General features: G+C 40.0%; 1 protein-coding gene across 5 annotated transcripts in view; it reads right to left on the bottom strand.

Moving 5' to 3' along the window:
- Positions 1–1,653: 1,653 nt before the first annotated feature.
- The window catches only part of LOC107657884 (ELAV-like protein 4), a 91,186-nt gene continuing 79,725 nt past the window's right edge, over positions 1,654–13,114 (bottom strand). For 2 of the 5 annotated variants that reach the window (XM_016446172.1, XM_016446168.1), the window contains 3 exons: positions 9,492–9,726; positions 5,757–5,795; positions 1,654–3,388 (listed from right to left, as the gene is read on the bottom strand). In XM_016446172.1, the coding sequence (XP_016301658.1) occupies positions 3,061–3,388; positions 5,757–5,795; positions 9,492–9,726 (602 nt within the window). In that variant the 3' untranslated portion in view covers positions 1,654–3,060. The remainder of the gene's footprint in view (positions 3,389–5,756; positions 5,796–9,491; positions 9,727–13,114) is intronic. The other 3 variants (XM_016446169.1, XM_016446170.1, XM_016446171.1) reach the window with 3 other exon arrangements.

Below are 13,114 nucleotides of genomic sequence, written 5' to 3'. Positions count from 1 at the left end.
GCTCATGAACGTGACTTTTGTTTTTCGTTCTCCAGCATTCACACCGGTCTTAACAAGAGCCGAGCTCTCCATTTAGGAAGATAACCTCTCAAAATAGACTATATCTTAGAAAATATATAACAGGTGTCATCTATCAAATATTATCTGCTATAGCTATTTTTGTTCAACCAGTACAATCAGAGTCAATGTTTTTTATTCTTTTCTCCTTTTTCTGGAGTATCAATGTGGTTTAAATGAAGGTTACAGTTCAGATGAGTCGATGAATCATACTAAAACAATGGACACATATCGATCAATCAAATTAGGGCAGCAAAGCCTGACACGAACGTCATCGAGATCCATGAGAAACTACATTTCAGACCCACATTTTTGCATAAAGTTTAATCACAAAGCAACGGTAGTGTGTGGAGGGAGGGCGGGAAGTGGCTTTTAAAACTACACAAACTTATCACAGGTTATATTGAACCAGAACAACTGTTATAACATTCTATTAAGACTAAACTTTATTGAAAAAGATTTAAAGATTTATGTTTAACAAGACAAGAAAAAAGCAATAGCAAATTGAACTATCGGCTAGGTTATGCATAGCGAGTAACTGTTTCTATTAATAAGGGAAGAGCCTCACCAACCCTCTTGACATTTTTTTCGGTTTTGACTTTTAAATTTTTTTGTATTGTAATTTTGATATATCGGTACAAAGCACAAACGTACTAAAATTTCTCAGTGCACAGGACTAATGGAAGAGCGTCTCCCCTAGTCATTTGTTCCCTTTAGCTCAGAAAGACCCCCCTCCCTGTACCAGAATCACGCAAAAACACAGACAACATAAGAAAGGAACAAGTAAATAAATAAATAATCGAGATAAATAAATAATTTAATCAATGAGACAATCAATCAATCGATCAATAAATAAATAGATTTTTCTCAAGAAGCTTTTTGTTCGATTTCTTTTGCTGCGGCGGTAAATCAAATAAATCGATCCAATTTTTCAGTTCTTTTTTTTGCGTTTTTTTTCTTTATCTTCACAAGCGACATGACAACATATTAAACAGGATTCCTCACGAGTTTTTCTAAGTAACTGAACCATCACTTCATAAAGTTTTCATATGAAAAAAGACAATCCCGAACGAAAAACAGTGACAACTCAGATAGATATAGATATTGGAACAGAAAATGTTGACTATATATCATCTATTTGTACACAACAAAGAAAGACACAGTCGTAATAGATCCTTTGAGGAAACAAATACTAGACTAACAGAACTAGCTAATTATCGCTGAATTTCGACAAACGCTGTACACTCAGCAAATAACCTAGAAGTAAGCAAGCCAAAGGAACATCGTCGTGGACGCCCGAATTTGTTCGTCTGGGCTTTCTCCAGACCAGACGGCGACCGCGATTTCGAAAGAATAAACATCAACGAAAGAGACTAACAGAACTAGCTAATTATCGCTGAATTTCGACAAACGCTGTACACTCAGCAAATAACCTAGAAGTAAGCAAGCCAAAGGAACATCGTCGTGGACGCCCGAATTTGTTCGTCTGGGCTTTCTCCAGACCAGACGGCGACTGACGACCGCGATTTCGAAAGAATAAACATCAACGAAAGAAGAAAAACAGCAGCTTAATATAATGCCAACATCGAAATTTTCTTTTTTCTCTCTAAACAACACGAAGAACAACAAAGTTGGATATTTAAGATATGTGAACCATGTAATATAGCACCTACTGTTGATCGCTAAAGGAAGTACATCTCGAATGCGATATCACAAAATCATAGTGAATTAAACATAACCATGTATATGTCGTCCGAATGGAGAAAGAAGTGTGTGTGTGCGCGCGTGTGTGTATCTTTATTACTTATATCCCAAAGACGGATGGTCTAACGTAAATGAGTGGACGATGAGTGGCCTTGCTTTGGGCTCTTGACTGTGAAGATGTGGTTGGCCTGGGAAGACCCCTCTCCCTCTCCTATTGGGTATCGCTGTTGAATAATTACTGCTATGAAAAATTACCTGCCTGAATTTGCATCCCTTGATAAATTCTTCCATCTACAAAATTCTTCCATCGCCAATCCGGTTCTCCCCGAAAAACAAACGACCTTGGATCCTAAAAAGTACCACGGCAGAACGAACAAGACAAGGTGGCACCTGACCCCTCCCCCCGTCCCTAATTAGCCAGTCAAAATATTTTTCTCTTTTTTCAAATCCAGATTCTTGTAAAAATTCTTCAATAATTATTTTAATCATTATTTATAAAAATAGATCTTCTTTCTCTTTATTTTTTCATTTTTTCTAAACGCATTTTCAAGCAAAGAGATTTTCTCTTTGGCAACAGTGTGTGTAGGTTTTTTTTTTTTTGACGCAACGTGTCATCAGGAGCGCTAGCCCGTCCCTTCCCTCGCCCCTTCCCCCTGAATCCCCCGTGAGGACAGACGTGTGTTTTGTTTGCAGTACAAAACCAAAACTATGCTAGAAACATCTTCTGCATTAGAGAAAAGGGATGGCCTCATCCCTGTCAATTCATTTTGGGGATCTCTAACAATTTACACCAAAACAAATGAATGAATGATCACCGATTTTTTTTCTTCTTCTTTTTTTAAAAAGAGCCCCCTCCTGTTCTCTTACCAGGGAGGCGTTATTCTAACGACAGTGGATCCGGATTTAAAAAAGAAAGAAAAAATCCTGAATCGACACCAAGAGAGTTCGATCTAAAGAAGGACATTTTCTTCTTCAAAATAAGGGCGGTCTGGTTTTGCTACTGTTTACAGAGAAAAAAAAAGAAAAAAGTAAAGACAACCACAAGAACTCAAGAAGATATACAACAGAATCCCTGTACCACTTCCAGGGTCTCCAAATAATGAATATTCTCAATTTGTCATTTTGTAATACTTAGGCAACATTGGCTTATAGGTCCAAAGTTATATTATAAGCCATATCCAGTTCTTTTTTGTGGGTTTGTTGGTTGGTGTGTTCCTGTTTTGAGTAGCTGAGTGGGCAGAGGTGGGTTTTTAGTATTAGAGGAGCTGTAAGGAGCTACACAAGTGATGAGTGGGGAGTTCAGGACTTGTGGGTCTTGTTGGTCTTGAAAGACACTTGCAAGACACGGTCACCCAACCGATACCCATTCAGACTGGCGATGGCCATGGCCGCTTCGTCGTAGTTCGTCATGGTGACGAAGCCGAACCCCTTGCACTTGTTGGTGTTGAAGTCGCGGATCACCTTGACGTTGTTGACGGCGCCGAACGGTCCGAAGAGCTGCCACAGGACGCTCTCGTCTGAGTCCGGCGACAGGTTGTAGACGAAGATGCACCAGCCCGTTCCTGTGTGACCGGGGATATTCATCCCTACTAGACTGGTCATGCTATCGATGGTGATGGGGGAGAACCTGTAGGACGAGAGAGAGAGTAAGGAAGATGCGTAAGTCAAGCTGCCATTAGTCAAACTTCTAGCTGACTCTTCAAGTGTTATGCTAACAGTTTCAGTGCCACAATCTTTTCAGCCTGTCTAAATATCTGCTCCTTGTTTTTCAGGCGGAAGGCAACCGGAGGGTTTTTTTGAATGCTGAGTGAAAAGGCTGCGCCCGGTGCCGGCTGCGGGGGGCCGCACCGAAGCGACGGGTGCCGAGACGCAGGATCTATTGGGGAACTAAATTACAGGAACTCTGCACATTAATACCTTCGAAATTCATCAGAGATTTCACATGCAACCGAGTAAATCTGCTCTCATTCTCCTTGTAATCTTTCCATTCTTGCCTTTTTTTCCTCCCTCATGATACAGAGATTTGAATGCTCAGTTGATTTCACTTAATTGCCTTTCCGCTTAAAGGAAATTTCCACTTTAAATAAAAGGTAAATTGGATAAAAGGTTCATTTCGTGTGCTACCTCTCAAGGAATGACTATAGGCATTATTGGGGTGTGCTTTAATTGAGATTTCCACTTTGCTGCCGTCGTTGTCTTCGCATCGGAAAGGTTTGGGGAGGGGGATAGGAAGCTGCCAGCGAGCAGAAAATGGAAGCGGCGCTTTCCAGCCAGCTAGCACAGGGAACAGAGTGTATTCCACCCACGCCCTCTGCCGCTCCGTAGTGTGTGACTGTGATCGATAGCACTGCACGGACTACAGGGCTGGCCAATTCCCTGCTTCTTGTTCTGCCAAGAATTACTCAGACGTTTCATCTGCGTTTTAGCCCATTCGTCCTGGCAGAGTCAATACATCTGTCTCTCTCTTTTGCTTTTGTGTCCTGTCGCTTGCGTCTCATTATGTAAACGAAGGGTATAATGGTAAGTCGGCTCACTTTGCAGCTTGTGACAAGCAACCATCTCATGACTTCAATTATGCTGGTATTTCTGTGTAAATAATGAATCCGTAGCCATTATTCGTCGAAGATGGCTTCGTGGTAATTTGGATGCCAGTCATCTGCGGGCTAGCGGATTGCTGAAACAGAGGTGTCTGGTGACTACTAGGGCAGGGCCGAGCGCTGTCTGTTGTTCGAACTAAGGCGAACAGTTGGATGAGGAGTTGCATAGCAACAAGCGACTGACCTAGAGCCATCCCACCCTTTCGAGCTGCCCACCTTCACCTAGTGATGCTCACTTCTTCAGACTGGTCTTCGTTCATTAATTACCTTCCATGGCGTGCTCTGTGAGCACAACGCCTCCCCAGCCCGCCGTCGGTTTCATCTCCCCTAAATTTTCCCTCTCTTGAGGCAGACGGGCTTATTTGACAGCTGATCGCAGCTCGTGTAAATAAAAAGGAATCTTTCGTCTCGTCATTTGTTTTGAAAGACGCCGCTGCCTCGTTTGCATATCCTGTTTCATTGTTGCACTTCCCGTTACTTGTCAGATTTAGCAAAAAAAAAAAAAAAGCATGTTTTCTTTCGAACAACAATCGTTAGATTCTGATCAGCCAGTGCCAAAACGCAAAGGACTTTTCTAGAAAGAGGAGAAATCTAGTAAATGCGGAGCCTTTAGTCTTAACAGAGTATCTGTAAAAAAAAAAAAAGAAACGTGCACAATGCACAACCTTTCATGCTACTCCCTCCATCTTAGCCTTGAGTGTTCGAGGGACATCAAAGTGTTTCAATAGATAATAAAATATGCAACAAAATGTCATAAGCACTAAAACATGTTCAAAAGAAGCCTTTTCACTACATCCACAGCAGCACAAAGCAAAAGAACATGAGCAAACCCAACTGATCAGAGGCTCCTAAACCTGCAGTGAAATACTACATTTCCTGCAGGGATCCAGGTGAGCTGTCACCCCCTCCGTCTCGCTCTAGACCAGCTCATTCCAACAAATAAAATGGAAACAAGTAGACGAAAAACATAATAGCCTTCCATCGATCCATGCATTTTAGCTGTTATATGTAATGCATTGGGAATATACATAATTTTGTTCAATTGTTGGCAGCGTGTAACCCTGAGCTGGACGGAGGTATGGCTTCAGCCCCTGAATCCTGTGGAGGCCACGCTTCAAAACAGGAGCTACACAACAATAAAACACAAAATACCAAAACGGGACTCATAAAAATTTTTGAATCATCATAATCAAACACTACCAATTATAAAAGATACTTACACTTTTAGGGCTACAGATTGGTAGGTTGAAATAAAAAATAATCAAGTAAAAAAAAAGGCAAATGAACTAAAGAGAAGGGAAAAAAACCTTGAACTGAATGCATGTGATTTTCAAAAAGAAGGGGAAAAAATCATACTGTCAAACATGGACATCTGGCATTCGGTGAAGTTTTAATTACCTCTTAACGCCATAGGCCATATTAAGCAAATTGTCCAGCCTGTAAAGAGAAGGAGGGTTCTGGGGTTAATGCCAGGCAGATGGTTGACTCACTCAGTGGAACTAATGCTACATCCCTGCCTCACTGAAGGAAGACGCCCATCTACCGATGGGCCATTACACTGTGCTGCCCCATCAGGCATCTCACAGAGTCAATCATACATCCAAAGAACAGCAGACTTGCAGCAGCACTAATGGTAACAGGAGGCCACATGAATGCCCACCCAGTTATTTATAACAGTGCTGCAGTCCTTAAAATATTATTCACTACATAATTTATGTAACATATATTCAAATAAAATTGCAATAGGTTGACTAATTATTTAGATCAATATATATATATATATATATATATATATATCAGGCAGATGGTTGACTCACTCAGTGGAACTAATGCTACATCCCTGCCTCACTGAAGGAAGACGCCCATCTACCGATGGGCCATTACACTGTGCTGCCCCATCAGGCATCTCACAGAGTCAATCATACATCCAAAGAACAGCAGACTTGCAGCAGCACTAATGGTAACAGGAGGCCACATGAATGCCCACCCAGTTATTTATAACAGTGCTGCAGTCCTTAAAATATTATTCACTACATAATTTATGTAACATATATTCAAATAAAATTGCAATAGGTTGACTAATTATTTAGATCAATATATATATATATATATATATATATACACACACTGTATGTATTTTTGTGGGGAGTTATAATTAAATTAAGGATGATTTATAATGCACTGGTATTTATATTTGTGTATGCTATAATTTCTAATATGATGAATATATATAAATATATTTTATTTATATTAACCCTAAGCCACGCCTCAAAAACAGGAGCTTAAATTTATTCAGGTAATATATACATATTTCTATCAAGACGTTTTAGTTTTTTTTTTTGGTTACATATTTAATACAGTAAAATGGAGGATTCGGATAAAATGGAGAATTCGCCCAAAAAAGAATGTGTATATTTATATTGCATATAATGATATGGGTATAATTAATGATTAATGATTGAATGATTAAGAAGGATATGAGCAAATCAAAAACAAAACTCAAAAAGAGAAATAAATGAATCATACAAACAGATACTCAGAGTGAATTATGAAGAATGAATCTTAGTGTCTGAACATGTGCAGATAATATGCTAGTGTTATGGATGAAATTGGTCTGGGGCCATCTTTCAGCATACCTGAAAACTTTAATATAAAATGACATTTCAATGAAGCAGGATGTAATGTAGCATTAACTGGGAGTGCCCTTTCTTCTTCTTACTGTCTCTTTCTTGTGCGGTCTCTCTATTAGCCCCAGTGACCCAGCGGGCCGGTGTATTACGCTTTCCTTCCCCGTCAGTCATTCTCATTTTAGGCTCCCGTCTGTTTGGCTACTCTGTGACCTCCGTCTCTCACTCGGCTCGGCCGTGTCTCATTTCCTATTAAAACTGCTGCAAGATGGCCGACAGGGCTAATTACTGCTTTCTCACATTTCAAACTGAACTTCTCCAGACAAAACACACACATACACATGCTGGCCCTCCCTCTCCGCAGTGGGTCAACAGTTGGTGACTCTGCCTTCTGTGAACTTAGAGGAAAAACGGAGCCAAAATAAAGCAAGGACATTCAGCGTGTCGAGTCATTAAGATGCCAATTAGCCAATTAGGGAGGCAGGTTGCTTTGTGGGTAAATGAGTTATTTGGAGAGAGGGCTCTGAGGTGCAAGAGCAGGCGATGTGTTAGATATATGCAGGCGTGTCTCAACCCGGCTCAGCCCGGCCTACAGCTTTTCACACTTCCTCTCCAAACACACACACACACAATGAGGCCTTTGTAAGGCCAGCTAATACATGCAAATGGGACTCATCCTATTCAGACCTCTTCAATAATAAGTGCTTGTGATGTATGAGGAATTAATTACTGATTTCTGTCATCAGTATTGCTGTGCTGTGCTGTGCTAATTGCTTGACGAGTCCTGTTTGTCTAAACAAAGGATCTTTTGCTTTAAAGTAAACATCACACCGACAGTTCATGTATCTAGAGGGGATAGACTGTAACTCATCCAAAGTATTTTATATTTATGATGCAACTGAATAATGAAATATTTTGAATGGTTATGAGCTGCATACTAGAGTCCATTATGCTTCCATTCATACGATTGTGAACACACAGATGTGTAAAAGTTCAGTATTTCACTTTTAGGTGAACTCTGACCTGAGAATTTGTATAGTAAAAAGGTGTTTGACCAATAGAAGATAAAAAACATCACGAATTAAAAACCTAGTCACACAATATAAAGAACACATGCTTGAATGGTTTGCACATTCTAAGCTCCATGGTTTGCATTTTTGTGAGAAATTGATATTTTAACATTTCAAATTCATTATGTATTACTTTATTGATTTGCACTGCCATTCAAAAGTTTGGGGTTGGTACAATTTTTTTGTTTTGTTTTTGAAAGATGTCAGGCTGTAATTATTTCAGCAAAACTACTGTAAAACTGTATTATTAAATATTAGAGCTTTTTGTGGAAACTTGTGTTTTTAGGGATTATTTAAAATAATTTTCAATTTTAATAATTTTCAGAAGAACGGCATTAATTAAATTTTTCTTTGTAATATTATAAATGTCTTTACTTTCACTTTTGGTTAATTGAATACATCCTTGCTGGATAAAATATTAATTTCTTTGAAAAAACTAAAAAACGTACCCCAAACTTTTGTATGGAATGTATTATATTATTTGCAATTCATAATGTATTTTATTTTTTATTTTTTCCAGTACAAGAGTCCTGGAACATGACATTATATCCTGCCAATGTTCAAAGTAAGTTTGCATACTTAAATTGCATATATAAGCAGTGGTTCAAAAATCTACTAGTTCAGCTAAGCATATACTGATTTGCTTAGTTTTGATTAAACCAAGAAAAATGTGTTCTTCATGTCCTACAACCACAAAAGCACTAAGTATAATTTTGCTAAATGGCTAAAACTAACACTATTGATACTATATTCAATGTCTGCTTGATTGTGAGTTGATATCTGCTGCTATTAAGCAGTAAACTTTTACTGCAAAATGACCTCATCTATTTTGGCAGGCTTCGCCAGCTCGATGCTCATAAGATGACTCATAGTTAATGTGAATTAGCCTGCAAGGAAAGGAGATCTTAAGAAAAGTCCTAGCAAGTCAACGGCAAGATCAAAAGGTGTTGTTATTGTTGCCTGTGACTAACTATATGCGTAGTGAGGGGACACAGCAGAGAGAATTTACTTCACATCGCCTTTAAAAAGGTTGAGAAGCGCTGCCCAGGGCTGTAAAGGTGTTAGCTGCCAGAGTGAAGTTATTGCTGGCCTGCTGAACTGAAATGAAAGGAACAGATGTGAAATGAAAGAAGGGGAGGATGGCGTATGAGAAAAATAAATCAGAGGGACGTTGTGAATGACAGAACCCCACTGTCTCTTATCAGTCCTTCACTTTGGTTTATTTTCTGAATCTCATTTTGTTTCTGCAGATTTTTGGGAGCAGCTATTCCTCGGTGGTGACGTGACACACACGACTTGAGCTCTACAGGTAACAGTTTCACAATCCAGACACCTATTTTGCCTTGCTATTCCAACAATTTTGATGTGAGTTTCAAAGGAAGCTATGTAAGAAAATATACATATTATTATTATTGTTGTAGACTGAATGTATTTACCTGAACCTCTGCGCTTGGTGGTGGAGAGGACCCGGGTAGCGGCGGTTGGGGGATTGGTACAGCTGCGACAGTAGCGCCTGGCTGGTCTTCTGGCTGGGGTTGTTTGCAAACTTCACCGTAATGGGCTCTGCGGCACCTGAGGGCTTCTGTCCATTCAGACCCTTGATGGCTTCCTCCGCTTCTATCCTCTTATCAAAGCGAATAAAGCCCACACCCCGCGAGCCACCTGTGGGGCCAGCACACCAGAAACAACACACCATACGCTTACTGGCTTTATCCGGCCTGCAACATCAATGATATGTTCAAGTCCTCCTGGAAAGTTCGTATTTATGAGTTGGAAAGTCGTAATTATGGTGGTTGGAGCAAGATGGTGATGCACCTTTTCTACAAAAATTTCAGCTAGATTAAAAAAAAAACAGACGCTACATCCATTGCATCTGCAACATCAATGATATGTTCAAGTCCTCCTGGAAAGTTCGTATTTATGAGTTGGAAAGTCGTAATTATGGTGGTTGGAGCAAGATGGTGATGCACCTTTTCTACAAAAATTTCAGCTAGATTAAAAAAAAAAACAGACGCTACATCCATTGCATCTGACATATTTTCTCACCGACACGCCCCCAACTCAGAAGCTCTGGGCTTAAAGGAATAGTTCACCCAAAAATGAAAATTTGCTGAAAATTGACAGGCCATCTAAGATGTAGATGAATTTATTTCTTCATTGGAACAGATTTGGAGAAATGTAGCATTACATCACTTGCTCACCAATGGATACTCTGCTGTGAATGGGTGCCTTCAGAATAAGAGTCCAAATAGCTGATAAAAACATCACAAGTAATCCACATGACTCCAGTCCATCTTGTAAAGTAAAACGCTGTTTGCAAGAAACAAATCCATCATTAATACTTCAAACCATTGCTTCCTGTTATTACTAGTGAAAAAAGTTGCCTCATCTGAAAACAATCCAAAACAGTTGGATTGTCCAACACAAACGTCTAGGTGGATTTTGATGTGAGAGGACAACAGGGCATGGACTTTTTCACTGGAGGAAGCGTTATTATGGATTTTGGCCAGAAGCAACAGTTTAAAATTAAAACGCCTTGATGAGTTTATTATAAACACACAGCTTTTCACTTCACAAGATGTTAATACATAGAACGGAATCATGTCGATTAATTGTGGGTTATTGTGATGTTTTTATCAGCTGTTTGGACTCTCAATCTGATGGCACCCATTCACTGCAGAGGATCCATTGGTGAGCAAGTGATGCAATGCTACGTTTCTCCAGATCAGTTCTGAGAAACTCATCTACGTGCATCTTGGATGGCTTAAGAGTGAAAAAATTCTCAAAATGTTTCATTTTGAGTGAACTACTCCTTTAAAGAAAGTTATAAGTCCTTCCCCACTGGTGTGGTGGCCTTTGTGTGTTCAACTAGTAAATACAGTCTTTCCAACATTACTTGAACGCACCAAACACACAAATGCACACACTTCCTGTCTTGCACACCTTCATTCAGAATGATTCATTTCTATATTTAGAGACCGAAAATGATTCGGCGTTGAAGACGACAAATGACAGAGATATGTAGCCTGTGTGACGGATTCTATTGCTGGTGTCACATTATGCAAATGATGCACGATGGAACGGGGAGATTCTATTGGCCGGCCAGCATTCCGGTGCTGTCAGGCAGACGTGTAATTTGTTTTCTTTTTTTATATAATTTGGCGATATAGTGTGGAGATGCTGTCGCCCCGCTGGTGTGGAAATTGAGCGTGTGTGTGCGACGGCCTCACGCTGTGTGGTTTGCGGCAGCTGACGGCCACACGCCGCCTCATGGCAAGAAGTTTGTCCGCAACATTTCCAAGGCGATGGTTTTGACCGCTACCTGAAAGTAACATTTAAAAGAGCCTGGCTTACAGGGAGGTCTTTTGTTGGGTTGGTTTTTAATGAGACGATCCTTCTGCTCTGAGGAGGTGCATGTGGAGACGACTTGCCAAGAGGGCAATTTGCATAATACAATGAACACATATTTGTGTGCGAGCGTGTGTGCGTGTCTGCTCTCTGCTTTCTATATTGTCAGTTCGTTCTCCTCTCACTCTCTCAGCTGTCACCCGCAAGTATTGATGTTTTCTGTTGTGCTGCCTGATTGTCTATTCAAATCAGTGTCTTTTGATATGTTCCGTTCTGCAAACAAATATTTGCAAACAATCTTTTCAATGCAGTGAGCTTTCATTCAGACTGTGGCTGCATTACTCTCTTTCCCTCGCAGCGTGAGTCATTCCTGACAGCTTTTCACTTTTCCCTCTCCCTTCCTAAAACCTGCTCTCTTTAATTAGACCGTCAGAAGTAAAGGCTCGAGGAACGAAAAGCATGCATTATTCCAAAGAGTTTAGGATGCACAGTTAGCTTAGTGCTCACCGTGGAGTGATGTTGAGGTCAAAGCAGAATCCTTCGAAAGTGGAGCAGAGAGAGGAAACTGGGAATGACACCTCCTCTCTCTGTTCCTCTCTCTGTCTAGAAGATATCTGACATGCAACAGCTCAAGTATCTAAAAATACAAGAGATTACACATTCCGTTTCATAAAATTTTGATCCGAAACTAGACGACTTTTTGTTTCTTTCTGTCAGTTTAAGTGTGCAGGAATGAACTGATGGATCTGACATAAACTATATGCTATCTGTGCTTTTGCTTGTTTAGGCTGAACACAAACACCGGCTGATTCCGAAAGCGGGGAGAGGAAGGCATCAAGACATGTCTAAATCCAATGTCTGGTAACATCCTGTCTACTATAATGCCTTAATTGCTTTTGAAGACAGCAGAGATGTATCCTTCACATATCCCACAAAGTGCGATTTAACGGTTGGTGGAATAAATAGAAATACATTTTTATAAATGTATTTTTTTTAAACGTATGTCTCCTTTTCTTTCTAGAAATAAGCATTGTGGTGACTAAATATTTGCTTTTTTGCTTTAAAGTTCTTTTTAGCTCATTAGATGTGACTTGGAAGCCTATCTGAAACCAGTTTCCTTTGATGGAATCTTCATATACCACGCTGCCTGTGAATGCTGTCATTGCGAAACACAGACTCAGAGGTTAAAGGTCAAGTCCTTCCAAACCTATGATATGGCTATACAGTGGTGTGAAAAAGTTTTTGCCCCCTTCCTGTTTTTTTATTTTCTGCATATTTGTCACACTTGAATGATTCGGATCATCAAACAAATTTTATTACACAAAGATAACCCGAGTAAATACAAAATGCAGTTTTGAAATAATGATTTCATTTATTAAGGGAAAAAAGCTGTCCAAACCTGCCTGGCACTACGTGGAAAAAGTAATTGCCCCCTAAATCTAATAACTGGTTATGCCACCCTTTGCCGCAACAACTGCAATCAAGCGTTTGCGATAACTGGCAATGAGTCTTTGCAGAATTGTTTTAATTCAGCCACATTGGAGGGTTTTAGAGCATGAATGGACTGTTTAAGGTCATGCCACAGCATCTCAATCGGATTTAAGTCTGGACTTTGATTTGGCCACCCCAAAACCTTAATTTTGTTTTTCTTGAGCCATTCAGAGTTGGACTTGCTGGTGTGTTTGGGATCATTGTCCTGCTGCATAACCCA

This window comes from Sinocyclocheilus anshuiensis, unplaced genomic scaffold (assembly GCF_001515605.1).
Source record: "Sinocyclocheilus anshuiensis isolate Anshui unplaced genomic scaffold, SAMN03320099.WGS_v1.1 scaffold107, whole genome shotgun sequence".
Lineage (NCBI taxonomy): Eukaryota > Metazoa > Chordata > Actinopteri > Cypriniformes > Cyprinidae > Sinocyclocheilus > Sinocyclocheilus anshuiensis.
The sequence above is the reverse complement of the archived record's forward strand: the minus strand, read 5'-3'. Positions and strand labels throughout refer to the sequence as shown.